This window comes from Neomonachus schauinslandi, chromosome 9 (assembly GCF_002201575.2).
Source record: "Neomonachus schauinslandi chromosome 9, ASM220157v2, whole genome shotgun sequence".
In the NCBI taxonomy this organism is placed as follows: domain Eukaryota; kingdom Metazoa; phylum Chordata; class Mammalia; order Carnivora; family Phocidae; genus Neomonachus; species Neomonachus schauinslandi.
In genome coordinates, this window is record NC_058411.1 from 100,734,341 (window position 1) to 100,748,768 (window position 14,428).

Here is a 14,428-nt window from a genome sequence, read left to right on the forward strand (position 1 = left end):
AATTGAATAAGGAATTAGTGTTGCATTAACTTTCATTTAAAAAAAATTAGGATGAGCTTTTAATGGATTAATACAAGCTTTCTGTGACAGGCCAAAAGATGATCCTGCTAAAGAATGCTTCATGATAAAGTACTGACTAAGCCTAGCATTGCATTTCTTTCTGTAAGCCATTTGGCCCACAAATTTTAATTTAAAATAATGCTGCAGGGGTGCCTGGGTGGCTCAGTTGTTTAGCGTCTACCTTCGGCTCAGGTCATGATCCCAGGGTCCTGGGATCAAGCCCCGCATCAGGCTCCCTGCTCCATGGGAAGCCCGCTTCTCTCTCTCCCACTCCCCCTGCTTGTCTTCCCTCTCTCACTGTGTCTCTCTCTGTCAAATAAATAAATAAATAATCTTAAAAAAAATAAAATAACACTGCCAATGAGTCATATAACGATCCTCTTTAATGTTAAATCCTCAATTTAACATTTAAAAATTATTGGTATGGCAATTAATTAAAATCATATTTTTCAACAATAATGTGAACACATAATTGAAGTTAACTTTTATTTTATTTTATTTTATTTTTTGAAGTTAACTTTTAAAACAGCAAAACACAATCTCTTTTGGTCTCATGACTCCAATTGAATTTTTTTTCATTCTAAGCTTAAAGATTTTAATAATTGTTCATGCATTCGTTCAGTCATTCACTGGATATACTGTGGTAAACAACAGAAACAGCTCAAAAGGAATGTTGATTTGTACTAAAATTCAAATACTGCTCAACAAAAGATGGCACAATGAAAAGAAAATGAGTCTAAAGGTAGTTCCCAGTTCTGTCACTAGCAGCTATGGCTGAATCATTTAACATCTTTGGAACTCAACATCCTTATCTGTAAAACCTCAGGTTTGTAGTAAATAATCTCTGAAGTCTTACAGAGCTCTCACGTTCTAGGATTCTATGAATCCACCATTTCTGCCATTCTCAATCCAAGCTTAGAATAAACTAATTCTTACTGTGGTAATGTTTCTTCCTCTTTTTTCTCTGAGAAAAGGGCAAGCAAGGACTTTAAGATCTCTCACAGAAGCTTCCATCATCTGTTCAAGTTTGGATGTTGACAGAGACAGGTTACACTGGAATGAGGCTGTCAGAGCAGGAGCATCAGCCTTCATCAGACTGGCAACAAATACCACTTCTGGATCTGTGATCTTGGCCTTTAAAGTCATGTTTGGTCTTACAGAGTCATCTGAAGAAAAAAAAAAATAGGAACCAAAAAAAGTTGTAGTAAAATATCTCTTGAGTATATGTTGTCTATAAGTCACTAAGCTGTTTCTAATATCTTGCTATAATAGATACGGTAGAATTAACAATATTAATAGTTGATTAATACTAATGATAAATGATTATTAACAAATGCTGATTGTGTGGGATAATGCAATCTGATTTCTGTCATAAGATCATTTCCATTTTGACCTAGCAAGAATAATCTTATTTTGAAGTTATTTTTGTCAGAATTAAGGTGTGTACATTATGTACATGAGTGTATATTATGCTATGTTGCAGGGACAAGGAGGGGAAAACAGGAGAGGGGAATATCAGGAAGAGGATAAGAGACGCTTTTTATCAAAGTTCGCTTTGACTTTACCATAAAATACATAGTGTCCTACAATCTATAGTATAAATACATTAAATATGTGTATGAATATAGAGATATCATATGTGATTACTGTTTAGGAAAGATAAATGGAAAAATCAAATTCTGACCTTGCCAATAAATGGCATTTTCCAGTCTTGCTGAGTTATACATTAGAAAGATAAATGCCTCACCTTAGAGAGTCATAATTTAACAAAGAAAATCACTGGTCTACTTGGTAATGCTGGAATAAACAATTTATTGAACAGGGAAGTGACTTCAATGTACACTAAGACCAGACATCCACAAACACTCCACTGAGTTTAAGGTGTTTATAGTGATGTCCAGGGGCATCATGCCAGGTGCTCCAATACGCCCACCCTCTGCCTCTATTTGTTCAATTGTTCTTCAATGTGCTATAATTCTTCCATATATTTTCTTTAAATAAAAGATTGCCCTTCTATAAAACAGGCTGCCAACCAAAGACCCAGATTAACTCCCTCAATTTTTGGATAAGTAAGGCAATGTTAATGGCAGAGTTGGAACCAGAGCAGGTGTTTCCTAGCCCCTAATCCGATAAATATTTCTACTCTAACTCTGAAAAATTTATGCTTACTAAAGTTTCTCCACAGAATATATTTAAATTGGAAAGAGCAATTTTACTTTCTTAAATTGTCCATTCATCCTTTTTCTTGTCTGTAATCTTTGTTAACAAGTTGTCATCTACAACAGATAAATTCTGCTAACCTTTCTCCATCTTGATTTTTGCTGTGGCTGTCTGCCATAGCGGAATCTGTGCTTCTTTTGCCATATTTTCTGGATTCTGAGACACAGCTTTGATAAAGAAATCTGCCACAGTCATCAGAAACTCCACACTGGCACATACGTATAGCTTGTCAAGAACAGCATCAATGTGACTTCCAGTTTTGCTTTGTTTGTAACTTATATCAATCATGGAACTGTTGTCATCTTGGTCATTCTTTTTATCAATCATTCTAAAAAATATATACATTCATTATTTTATTCTTGCAAAAATAATTTAAAAGGTGAAAATTTTCCTAAACATCTTAATAATCTTTCACCTTCGAGTTTTTAATCTTAATAGAAAACAGATCAGTGTTAACCACAGTCTAATTAGCTAATAAGCAACCAAGGCATAGTCTCCTATGATTCATGTTATTAAGAAATTACAGAATATTTTATAATTATAATGCAATAGCAGAAAAATGAATGACTACTGAAAGGGATTTCAGCAATTAACAAAACACATTAATGTGGTCCCACAAAATTTAAAGGACAACCACTTTATATTATTTTACAAAATAAAACCTCCCTGAATGAATTTATCTCCAAACATCCTCTATAATTTGAGTCCAAAAGTATTCAATCCAATTCATATCAGCCAGTGTTTAATAAGGGTCTGCAATGATTGTTCCCACACATCCTCACATGTGCTGGGACAAGCAGGTTACCAAATAGAGGAAGGCCTTTATCATTCTTGCCTACGCAACAGTGGACTGCCACCCCAAACACGAAATTTGCAAACTAGAAAAGCTGGTTGCATGCTAGCACTCTTTCCTCATTTATTCATCTCTAGGAAAAACAAAGGGCTCAGAAGTATCCAGTATGTATTCAGTGGAGTCCCAGTTTAGGGAGCAGCATAGTTTTTCTCCAAAGAACATCAAGCACAAAAATACTATGTCTCATTATTTGACGGAGGAATAAAAATATAATTTCACTATTAAAGTTACATTATTTCCCACTTTATAGAAGGTTGATATAAGTTAATGTTTTAAAACTGGGTTGATAAGGTGAAAATGCTAGGGATTCCATTTCTAGTAAAACTCTGAAAGAAATTTCAGAACACTGTTTTAAAATATATAGACAAAATTGGGGCACCTGGGAGGCTCAGTCGGTTAAGCGTCTGCCTTCAGCTCAGGTCATGATCCTGGAGACCAGGGATCGAGCCCCACATCAGGCTCCCTGCTCAGCGGAGAGTCTGCTTCTCCCTCTCTCTCTCTACACCTCACCCCACTTGAGTCTGCTTCTCCTGCTCCTTACCCCACTTGTGCTCTCTCTCAAATAAATAAATCTTTTAAAAATATATGTATAAAGACAAAATAAGTAAGACAAAAATTTAAAACTTTCAGACATTAAAAAAAAATCCTGCCTACTGGAGACAATTTAGAAAAATATTACCAACAAACCACCCCATGTGGATTTCATTATTAAAATTCTAACATTCTCTTAGTTCCCGTTTTTTTTTTTTTTTTAAGATTTTATTTATTTATTTGAGAGAGAGAGAATGAGAGACAGAGAGCACGAGAGGGAAGGGGATCAGAGGGAGAAGCAGACCCCCCGCTGAGCAGGGAGCCCGATGCGGGACTCGATCCCGGGACTCCAGGATCATGACCTGAGCTGAAGGCAGCCGCTTAACCAACTGAGCCACCCAGGCGCCCTTAGTTCCCGCTTTTAAGACGGTACTCCATTTTATTATTAAATGCCCCTTTAATTCAAACTTCCAAGCAATTGAATCTGATATTAGCACTACTTCTTGATGCACTTCAAACTGAAGTACGACCAAAGACCTCTTTTGATAATCCCAAGCCTAGCAATCAATGCCTGGCAGCAAGGCAAGGTACAATGTCAACCTTACATAATGTACAGCAAATTCAGAGATGACAAACCTTGATGTTGCTCTCTCAATGCCTTCTCTGAGATCATCAAGAGTGCATGTCTTAAGTTTAAGGCTGACATTCATTGAGCCATCCTTAAACATCCTCCCTACAGAGGCCATAAGATGCAGTCTGAGTTCACCAAGCCGGAAACTGTCATTGTGAAATGAAAGTTTGGATTCCTGTGGCATATTTTCAAGCAAAAGAATCAATTATCTTTAAATAGTAGGCAATTACTTTTAAACACATTTCTTAACTCAGAGACAAAAGGCAAATCAATAAAATTTAAAAGCATGGGTGTTAAAACATAAGAATAAAACAATAATATGTATGTTTGTGAGTGTATAGGTATATACAAAAAAATATGTGTGTGCATGCTGATATTCAACAATGGTTAATATATGAAAATTTACATCACAGTTTAATGCAAATAATCAGGAAATATTTTTATTAATCAGTCTAACTAATAAATATTTAAAGAGCTCTTCTGTAAAAAAACACTGTGATAGGAACTATGTGTTTATGAGAAAGAACAAGACATAGTACGTGATCTCAGTGAGCTTACACCCTAACAAATATAGAAAATAGAAATACATTACAAGAACCATCACAAGGAGATGCTCTAAGTTATAACTGATCAAAGACTGACATGTTGTCATTTATTTAATTCATATTCAATCCTCCCATATTCCACAAAGAATATTAAGTGATTAGGTAAAGAATACAAATAACAAAAGCTCAGAGGGTCAAAGAGATCACTGTGGGCTGAGAAAAATTTATGAAAGTGAGAAGTGAATTGAGCCTCAGAGGCTGGGTGAGATTATACGGGCTAAGAGGAGGTAGAAGATACTCTAGATGGGGAAAAAACATGAGTAAACAGTTCAAAGATGCTCCAAGGGCACAAGGTACAAGCTGCTTAGGCTTGAATATTCCAATTAAAGAATGGTAGGATATGTAAGTGATGAATCACTAAATTCTACTCCTGAAACCAATATTACACCATATGTTAACCAACTAGAATTTAAATAAAAACTTAAAAAAAAAAAAGAATGGTAGGGAATGAGGGCTGGAAATACAGGGGCCTAACCGAGGTCTCAAATCTCCAACCAAAGATTTAAACTTTCATTTACAGGAAAAAGGAACTCAATCTTTATTTAATCGTAACACATTACCTCCAAATTCTGTAGGTAAAGTCTGTATGCCCAGACTAAAACAACCACCGCTCCCGCAAAAAAGAAAGCAACAACAACAAACCAACCAACAAAAATCTCTTCAGGGAAGTGAACAACCTCAGTTACAACTGCTCCCTATGGACGACGGCACTGATACGAGGGGTGGCGGTGAGGTGCCATTCCCGGCACACTCGTTCTAACTCTGCATCTGTCACGCTGCACGCACACAGTACACTGCATGCACATGGCTCAGGCATTCCTGACATCATTGGCAAATTTGGAATGTAAGTTTCAAAAATGTAAATAATTCACAAACTTTTGGTCTGTAATTATTAATACAGAAATGACCTGTGACACATCTGCTGATCACACTATACAGTTACTAATGTAAACAACTTGGAGCCACTGAATTTTTTTAATAAGCTAAAATTCAGATAACATAATACTGAGTGGTTTTTAGTGGAATGGGAAGTTGTAAATGGCTACATGAGATTCATTTAGGAAACTGAACTTGTGCCACTGTCTAGTGTGGATGAAAGGAAAAAGAGCAACAAACAAGGAAGCCATTGCAGTAGGGTGAACGAAGAAGTTTCAAATAAAGTAGTAGTGAGAAGTGACGGGAAAGAACAAAGAAAAAAATGACAATACTCAGTGTCTAATGAATAAAGGTCAACAAAGAAAGAAGTAAAAAAAGATACCAACATTCTAAGGCTGGGAAACCAGTAGAATGATGGTACCTTAAGTGAAATGAAGAATACATTTCACTGTTCGTTTTCCAATAGTTCATTTTCTGTTTTTTCATTAACATTAAACATTAGAAATGAAAGTACTTCATTGCATAAATGGCAAATACTAGCTCAAGGCTCAACATTAATAATATATGAATATTATGTAACTCTTGAGAAAACAATATAAAACATAAGGTAACATAAATAAACATTAACAACAGATATAATCAATGCAGACTACGGTTATTATCATATGATGTATTTATTTTGAGTATTACGACAACTGATCTAATAAAAATATTTATTAAAGATACTATCTACATAACAAAAAATAACTTTCTAAAATACCACTGGTACATTAATTACTTCAAATCATGGCACTAGATCTTGGTTCTTCAATCCACTGATAAGTATCTTTCATACATATCTATTACATATAATATTTATTCAATAGAAACATAATTAATGCAAAAAAAGAAACATAATTAATGCTTATGTATCCTGGATAATCATGAATTTTAAAAGAATCTTTTAATGTTCTAAAGCTACTACTAAATTATTCTCCTTAGTTATATATGTATACATATATAGCTATGTAATAAAATTACACATATAATTAATTATTCACATATAAAATTCCTCTACTAGAGATGGATCTAAGTGGTTTCAGTGCTGATGTTACTTGGAAAGAAGTAAAAACTTTTCCTTAACTGAGGAAGATTAGAAATACTAACAAAGTGAAGAAAGAGGAAGACCAATGTATATTCTGTAGGCCAAACAGAATTTAAGAGACATATTAATTTTTTAACTAGTCAAATCAAAAAATGCCAATATTCTAAAAGTAAATATCAAGAGCTAAAGATTTTTTCTAAATAAAGACATTTACTACATACCTGGTTGATATCATTGTTATAAAGGACAATGGAAAGAGATTCAAAGTGAAAGTCAAATTGAAGAGTGACACTTTGGTCCATAGAAAGCTTTGATTCTGGCAAATCTTGTTCTGACGGATCAAACATAAGTATGAAAATTAAAAAGCTTTAAGTAGGTACATTATTTTATACTTATTTAAAAAGCTAAGATAACTTATTATTCTAAATATGTATCATACTTTCTAGGATTCTTTAAGCCATATTATAAGACAATTAAAATGGCAATGATTTATTCTATATGTTTAGCACAGGGCAAAATGACAGGGGCAGGCCATCTACGTTTTTTAAAAAGCAACAAAAAGAGGGGGTCTTGTACAGTATCAAGACAACTTTTTTTAAAAAAGCACCCCCAGAGTGAGACTGCTCATAATAGAGTAGTTTACAATTATCAAAGCATTTAACTTAAATGGTTATAAGCCAATGTCAAGAGATTATGAAATTGGAGGCACAGAAAAATAACTTTGTCCTTGAACAGACAACTAGATAGTAACAGGTCCTCTGCCAGCACAGTGCAATTCTCACTATCTTTCATTACCGAAACACCCAACTCATTACCCTTGACAAGAACAGAATATAATTCATAGCAGAGTCAAACAGAGCTCAAATACAATATGGGGCAGGGAGCCTTTGGAATTCTGAGGTAAAAGAGATTTCAAGAAGTAATTTTGTCCATTCCCTCATTATTAGGAAAAAACTTTTTAGACGGTAAGATTAAGAATAGATACTGCTTGTCAATCACTCTTACAAAGTCATTTTATCATCTCTTTTGGAGATTGATTCTACTCTTTGATCATTTACAGGGAAGTGCTCTTAACAAGATACTGGAAGAGCAAACATTGCATAACTTTAATCACATAAAGGCTTCTCCAAGTCGGGAAACACTAGGGGTTTTTTCCTTCACTCTTCCTGAAAGTAATTCATATTCCAATCTTCACTGTCTGCTGCTTTCATCTGAATTCACAAGTTTTCCCAAGGACCACATTAACCATATAGCCAGAACCAGAAACACAAATTGACCACAGCTGAACATAATGAGATCATTAATCACATAAAGCCTGCCTGCTATTTTTATTCATCTGTACATAGTTCCTGTCTAACCATAGCAAGAGCCCGCTTATCTAGCATTTATCCATACTGTAGCATAAACCCAATTTGGGGAGGGATGCTGGCCTCACCAAGCTCATGTAGCACTCATTACTATCCACCTAAAACAAAAACCTTTTGTGCACACTGCTCTAGTCATTTATTTTGTGATATTTCAAAACACACTGGGCCCAACTATAGGAGAAGCAATATTAATGGTATTATTTTTTTTTTTTAAAGATTTTATTTATTTATTTGACAGAGAGAGACACAGTGAGAGAGGGAACACAAGCAGGGAAAGTGGGAGAGGGAGAAGCAGGCTCCCCGCCGAGCAGGGAGCCCGATGCGGGACTCGATCCCAGGACCCTGGGATCATGACCTGAGCCGAAGGCAGACGCTTAACGACTGAGCCACCCAGGCGCCCAATATTAATGGTATTATTAACTGGCAGTTTTATCTCTATTACTTTCTGAAGTAATAGCTGATAATCTGAGCATTATAAAAGCAGAGCAGTCTGGGGACATTTATTAGAAGGACAAGGTGTACTTCAAATCTTTTCAGCCATGGAAATTTTAACCTAATATTTACAAGTCTAATAAAACATGATGTTCACGTCAATGACTTTAAATGATGAAAAAAGAGTAAAAGTATATTTTATATAACTGTTTTGAGCAAGAAGGACACTTTTATTTTATAAAAATTATCTTTTTAAAATGACTAAATTTAAAAGGCTCAGTGCTTTTCAAAGAGTCCATTCTAATAATCTGGAAAATTCCCTTATGTATGTGACTACATCATTCACTAATAAAACCGGATAAGTAAAGCTGTTTTTACACAGCTTTGTTATGGGTCAGTCATCTGAGTAGGATACCAAGACCCTTTTCTCTCTATTATTTTGGGACCTTATTCTGCCGCGTGCCTAATTTGCTCTCTCTCAAGGTCTACCATCTCGGTGGCTCCTGAATTCAGCAAATTCACATTTTACAAGTAAAGGGCAAACATGTATCCTGCAGACAACAGATTGCCTCTCCCCTTATAGAAGACAATGAGCATACCTCCTTTCCTTGGGAGCTCCAAGGCAGCCCCAGACCCTGTACCAGCCAATTTTCCACAGTAAACACTACAATATTGAATCAGTTCATACCACGTTATGCTGGACAACTAAAAAGACCACTAAACATAAATACAGCATTAACACTAATTTTTCTCCATGATCAAAGCAAAAATCTTCATCAATTTGTACCTTTGAGGTGGTCCGGCCCACCCGGAACATCTTTTCTTACTCTTACAGCCTCCTGGGTAGACTGTGTAGGGCTTGGCTGTGAAGAAGCTTCTCTGAGATTTTCTAGCAAGATTTTCATTAAAACTGTTAAGTCGTCTTCACTGAGAGCAACCTAGAAAGCAACAATAAGTTGTTGTTAATATAAAGGAATAAAAACGCAGAATATCATATCCATGTCTTAATTTACAGTTCCTCAAATTCAATGTCCATCTGAACAACAACAACAACAACAAAGAGTTGGGGCAGTAAATACAGGAGAGAGGTATTTCATCTTGTATAGTATGAGATACTCCTCGTGTGTGCAGACACACTTCTGCCTGCACCCACGCCCAAGCCCCTGCATCCATCACTCTTCTTGCCTTGTCTGTTCCTATCTTTCTTGTATGTTCCTGGACCTATGCTTCTCTCCCCTCTATCTCCTCATCTCCACTCTGCCTCTCTCTCTTCTGGCCCAGAACCAGCTCCACTTCACTTCCATCCAAACTCAGTACATGAAGAGTGTTGTTCAGTTTCTAACCCCCACCAAGAAGCAAAAAGATTCTCTCCTTCAATGTAGCTCTTATTCCCTGTATATATGCATCTGGACATAACCTAAGATATCTGTTCAACTCATCAAGAATAATATCACTTAGAACAATAACTAATGCATCTAACAAGAATTTTTAAAAACCAAAGCGCAGAGCAGGAAAGGAATATCTTATTCATCTCCTACCTTTATGAAAGGGGATATGTGACAAGAAAAAAGAAAAGAGAGAAAGATAGAAAGGTTGGAAGAAAGGGAGGGAGGGAGGAAGATCAAGAGCTTTTAAATCAGGGAGCTCTGTATCAACTGTACCACTTTCAGGCTGTGCTGTTTGCCAAGTTTCTTAGCCTGCTTAACTCAGGTTTCTCAATCTTTAAAGGAGAAATCTGGGGCACCTGAGTGGCTCTGTTGGCTGAGCATTCAACTCTTGATTTCAGCTCAGGTTGTGCTCTCAGAGTCCTGAGATCCAGCAAGCCCTGCATTGTTACCCAAAGTAGGCCCCTATTGAGCTGCCTGATTCCCAGCCTAAATGAAAATGGGGAGATATTTTAGCATGAGATAATGACCAAGGATTTCTTGTTTGCCCCAAGCCCCAGTCCTAGGAGAACAGATGTCAATTTAACTCCCCAGAAATCCCTTGTATGTTCATTCCTGAGTGTGATACCAACCAAGATATTACAACTGCCTGAAAAGGAGCTAACTTCACCACCTCCTCTGGTTTCCTGTGGTTGAAAAGAGCACCCGTATCATATACTTCGATTCACCCCTCAGTAAGTCTGAAGGACAATTTGAGAGATAGCCCCACAGTTGTTTAAGAACTTCAAGCTGACCTACCCAAAACAACTTACTGATGTTACCTACCTGATATCCTTTCTTAGCTGCACTCCAGACCCAGGAAAAGTACATAGACTCATACCAATGAGGGGGTGTTCTGAGAGGCCTGGATTGCTGACACATTAGGCAGTGGAAACTGTACCCACTACGGATACATTCTTGATTTAACAGGGGTCCTTTTAGTTAAAGTGATGATCACACTTTGACGTTAAACTGATGGATTTGTTACTGTTTTTCTTGTTTCTTTTGAAATACTTCCAGCATAAAGGAAAAGCAGAGAGAATATGATAATCCTCCCCAGTGTACCTATCATCTAGCTTTGTCAAATCTTACAAGTTGCTATATTTCCTTCAGATCTTGTTTCCCGATTACAGATATGGTTGAAGCCCCATGTTTACTTCTTTGAGACCCCATCCCCTCTATTCTCCTTTTCAGAGAAAGACACTATACTGAATTAGAGAATTCTTCTTCCCATGAATGCTTTCTTACACTTACCGCTATTGCATCCCCTATAAACAATATATAGCACTGTCCATTGTCTTGCTTGTTGTAAAATTCGAAATAATATAGAATTGTACTATCATTTTACAACTCAATTTTTTCCATTTTTATGTTTAGGATATACCCATTTCGTTTCACATAGTTTTAGCTCACTCATGTTATCTGCTTTATAATGTCCAATGTATGAATATACCATCGTTTGGTCCACATTCTCCTACTGATAGACATACAGGTTTTACTTTTGCTTTCAGCAAACCTATAACCACACAATCTTTGAAAGCAAGGGGAAAAGGTCCAATATTAGCCCTGGAATCTAATCTCTTAACAGCAAGGCAGAAGTTAAAAGAAGAGTCACATACTCCAAAAGAGAGAAGTCTTTATGACTACCCTAAATAGACACTCGTCCCACATACTGCATCCACTCATAACCACACACAGGACCTTTGATCCCTACAATAAACTTCAGTTTTAACTTCTTCCCTAGTAGAACTCCGCTTTGACCCTTTCTATCAAGAACTAACTCTGAAGTAATCACAGGTATTAAAAATAAATTTTTATTTGTTTTTCACACACTCTGTTTAGTCACTTTCTCTCCTCCCCTATCCCCTACTGTTTGGCTTCAATGGTTTCACACACAGGTACAAAAGAACCATAGGATTCCTATACTTCCATAAGCATCTTTGACCAGTATCATCTCTCCCTATGAGCCAACACATGACCTGCTAACTACACTATTATAAATATTTCCAGACTTATATGCTTACCAAATATACATATTCACCTATTTAAAATGTCCACTTTTCTAATTAAAAGAGTGCTTCTATACATTAAAAATACTCCTAACCCGGGGGGTGGAGGGGGTGGCAGGGTGCCTGGGTGGCTCAGTCAGTTAAGTGACTGACTCAGTTTCGGCTTAGGTCATGATCTCAGGGTCACAGGATTGAGCCCCGAGTCAGACTCCATGCTCAGCGTGGAGTCTGCTTGTCCCTCTCCCTCTCCCTACTTGCGTGCTCTCTCTCTTAAATAAATTAAAAATCTTTAAAAAAAAATACTCCTAAGGTGCTTTGAATGTGGTATCTAAATATTACTTTATACTGTCTCAGCATTCAACTGCCTAAAACTTTAATAGAACTTTCCAAAATTATTAATATTTTCAGTAGACTCCAATGGGTTTCATCTCAGACTTCTTGCTGGGTTTACCAGGTATGTGACTAAAGTGAAATAAAGAAAAGTGTGAGAATTAGGATGACCTCTTTTCAGTTAACAAAGTATTCCTTTTTAATGCTTTTTCACTTTTTTTAAAGATTTATTTATTTGAGAGAGAGAGAGAGAGACAGAGCACAAGCAAGAGGGGCAGAGAGAAACTCAAGCAGACTCCACAACTGCGCCAAGTGCGGCGCCCAATGCAGGGCTCGATTTCACAACCCTGAGATCACGACCTGAGCCAAAACCAACAGCTGGATGCCCAACCAACTGCACCACCCAGGCACCCCTGCTTCATCACTTCTGATGTACGCTAGAATGGCACTGTGATCAATGATAAAAGCTTACTTAGAAACTTTCATACACTGTATACATACACTTACCAACATAGGTTTTAGTTTTCCTTTTATCTCCATCCCTGGAATTTGCACATACCATGCTGCTGCTAAATTTCGCTGTATGGACAAAAGCATGTTGACTGGTTTTAAAATTTCAATGTCATGTTGTGGCAAGCCAGCCTGCAAAATAGTTCTGAAAGATAAATAAGAATTTATTTTATATTTTTGAAATTTACATCTTAAAATGAAGACTGTCATACTGTGTAACAGTTTCCACAGTTTTCCTAGATACTGAAGGCTACTATCGTAATTCTTTAAAACATGATTCTTAAAAAAAATAAAAAAATAAAACATGCTTCTTTTCACAGATCAATCCAAATCAGAATAAATCAAGAGCTTTCTAAAACAAAACCTATCTCATGCTGATTTCAAAGACAGAAAGTATGACTATTACACTATTTACTACTTTCACAAAGACCGTTCAAATATTAGCAACTAGTGCAGTGTCATACAAACAAATGTTAACATCCTCCAAAACTTGGAGGACAAAGAAAGTCTACTTAATCCTTAGTTTTGTGTTATTGGTACTTCTCCAAACTCAAAGGGAAAAACTCACCAAACCTACACGTTAAACAAACATATGGTAACAGTCATTTCGAGCATGACTGCCAACAACCATTTGTACAACGAAATGAGTATTCTTGTCATTCAACAGACCCAACACTTTCCCATTTGGATTCAATAATCCTTTAGATAACACACTGAGAATTCCCAAATGTGACAAGGTTTGGAAATGAGAAAAAAAATCTTAACTTTTATTACATTTTAAGAAGTTTTCTCCCAACTACAGAAAATAGCTATTATGCAAAGTGAAAAAAAAAAATAAATCTAAATTAAGTGCTATTGAGTAAATTTTAATTTAATAGGAAATTTTTATAAAATGTAGAAAATCACATTATAAATGTAGTAAGACAAAACAGAGATTCTATGAAGTGCACTAGTATTACCACTGACCAAAAACCAATGGTCATGGTTTTATAATTATAAAAAATAAGGAATGAGAACCACAAATTACGAGAGTATTTTATCCCTAGCAAAGATTTTATGAGAATTTTATTTCTAGCAGTAATACACAACTGAATTATATATTTATACCTGGACAACTTCAACTGAGTTAGCTGAATGTTCATCTTGTCAATGACTGGAGGAAGAGAATAATGCCCCATAGGAACTAAGCTAAATTTGTTTTCAACTCTGATTAAACCCAGATCTGCTACAATAGCATTTGGCGATACTGAAGACTGAGGAATGATAATAACTGGTGCTTTCAAGTTAATATCCATCAAAAGGCGGAAACTCTTTTGAGCCAAGTCTTTCATGCTGGAAGCAGCTCTTTCTGCAGCCTGGACTGTGGCTGAGCTCAAAGCTTCTTTGGCAGTTTGGAAATTGTTGAGGAAGTTCTGTTGGAAGAGACTGATATTTAGATTTCCTAAAAAAAACGGGACTAACTTTAAAAAGCATTTACTTTAAAAACTAAATAAAAG

The 14,428-nt window shown here is 36.1% G+C and overlaps 1 protein-coding gene across 1 annotated transcript in view; it reads right to left on the reverse strand.

Annotated features, from left to right (window-relative positions):
• VPS13C (vacuolar protein sorting 13 homolog C) overlaps positions 1-14,428 on the reverse strand; it is a 176,373-nt gene that overhangs the window by 57,244 nt on the left and 104,701 nt on the right. The window contains 7 exon segments of the mRNA XM_044918118.1: positions 997-1,226; positions 2,361-2,608; positions 4,301-4,470; positions 7,082-7,191; positions 9,447-9,597; positions 12,930-13,077; positions 14,040-14,344. Coding sequence (XP_044774053.1) covers positions 997-1,226; positions 2,361-2,608; positions 4,301-4,470; positions 7,082-7,191; positions 9,447-9,597; positions 12,930-13,077; positions 14,040-14,344 — 1,362 coding nt within the window.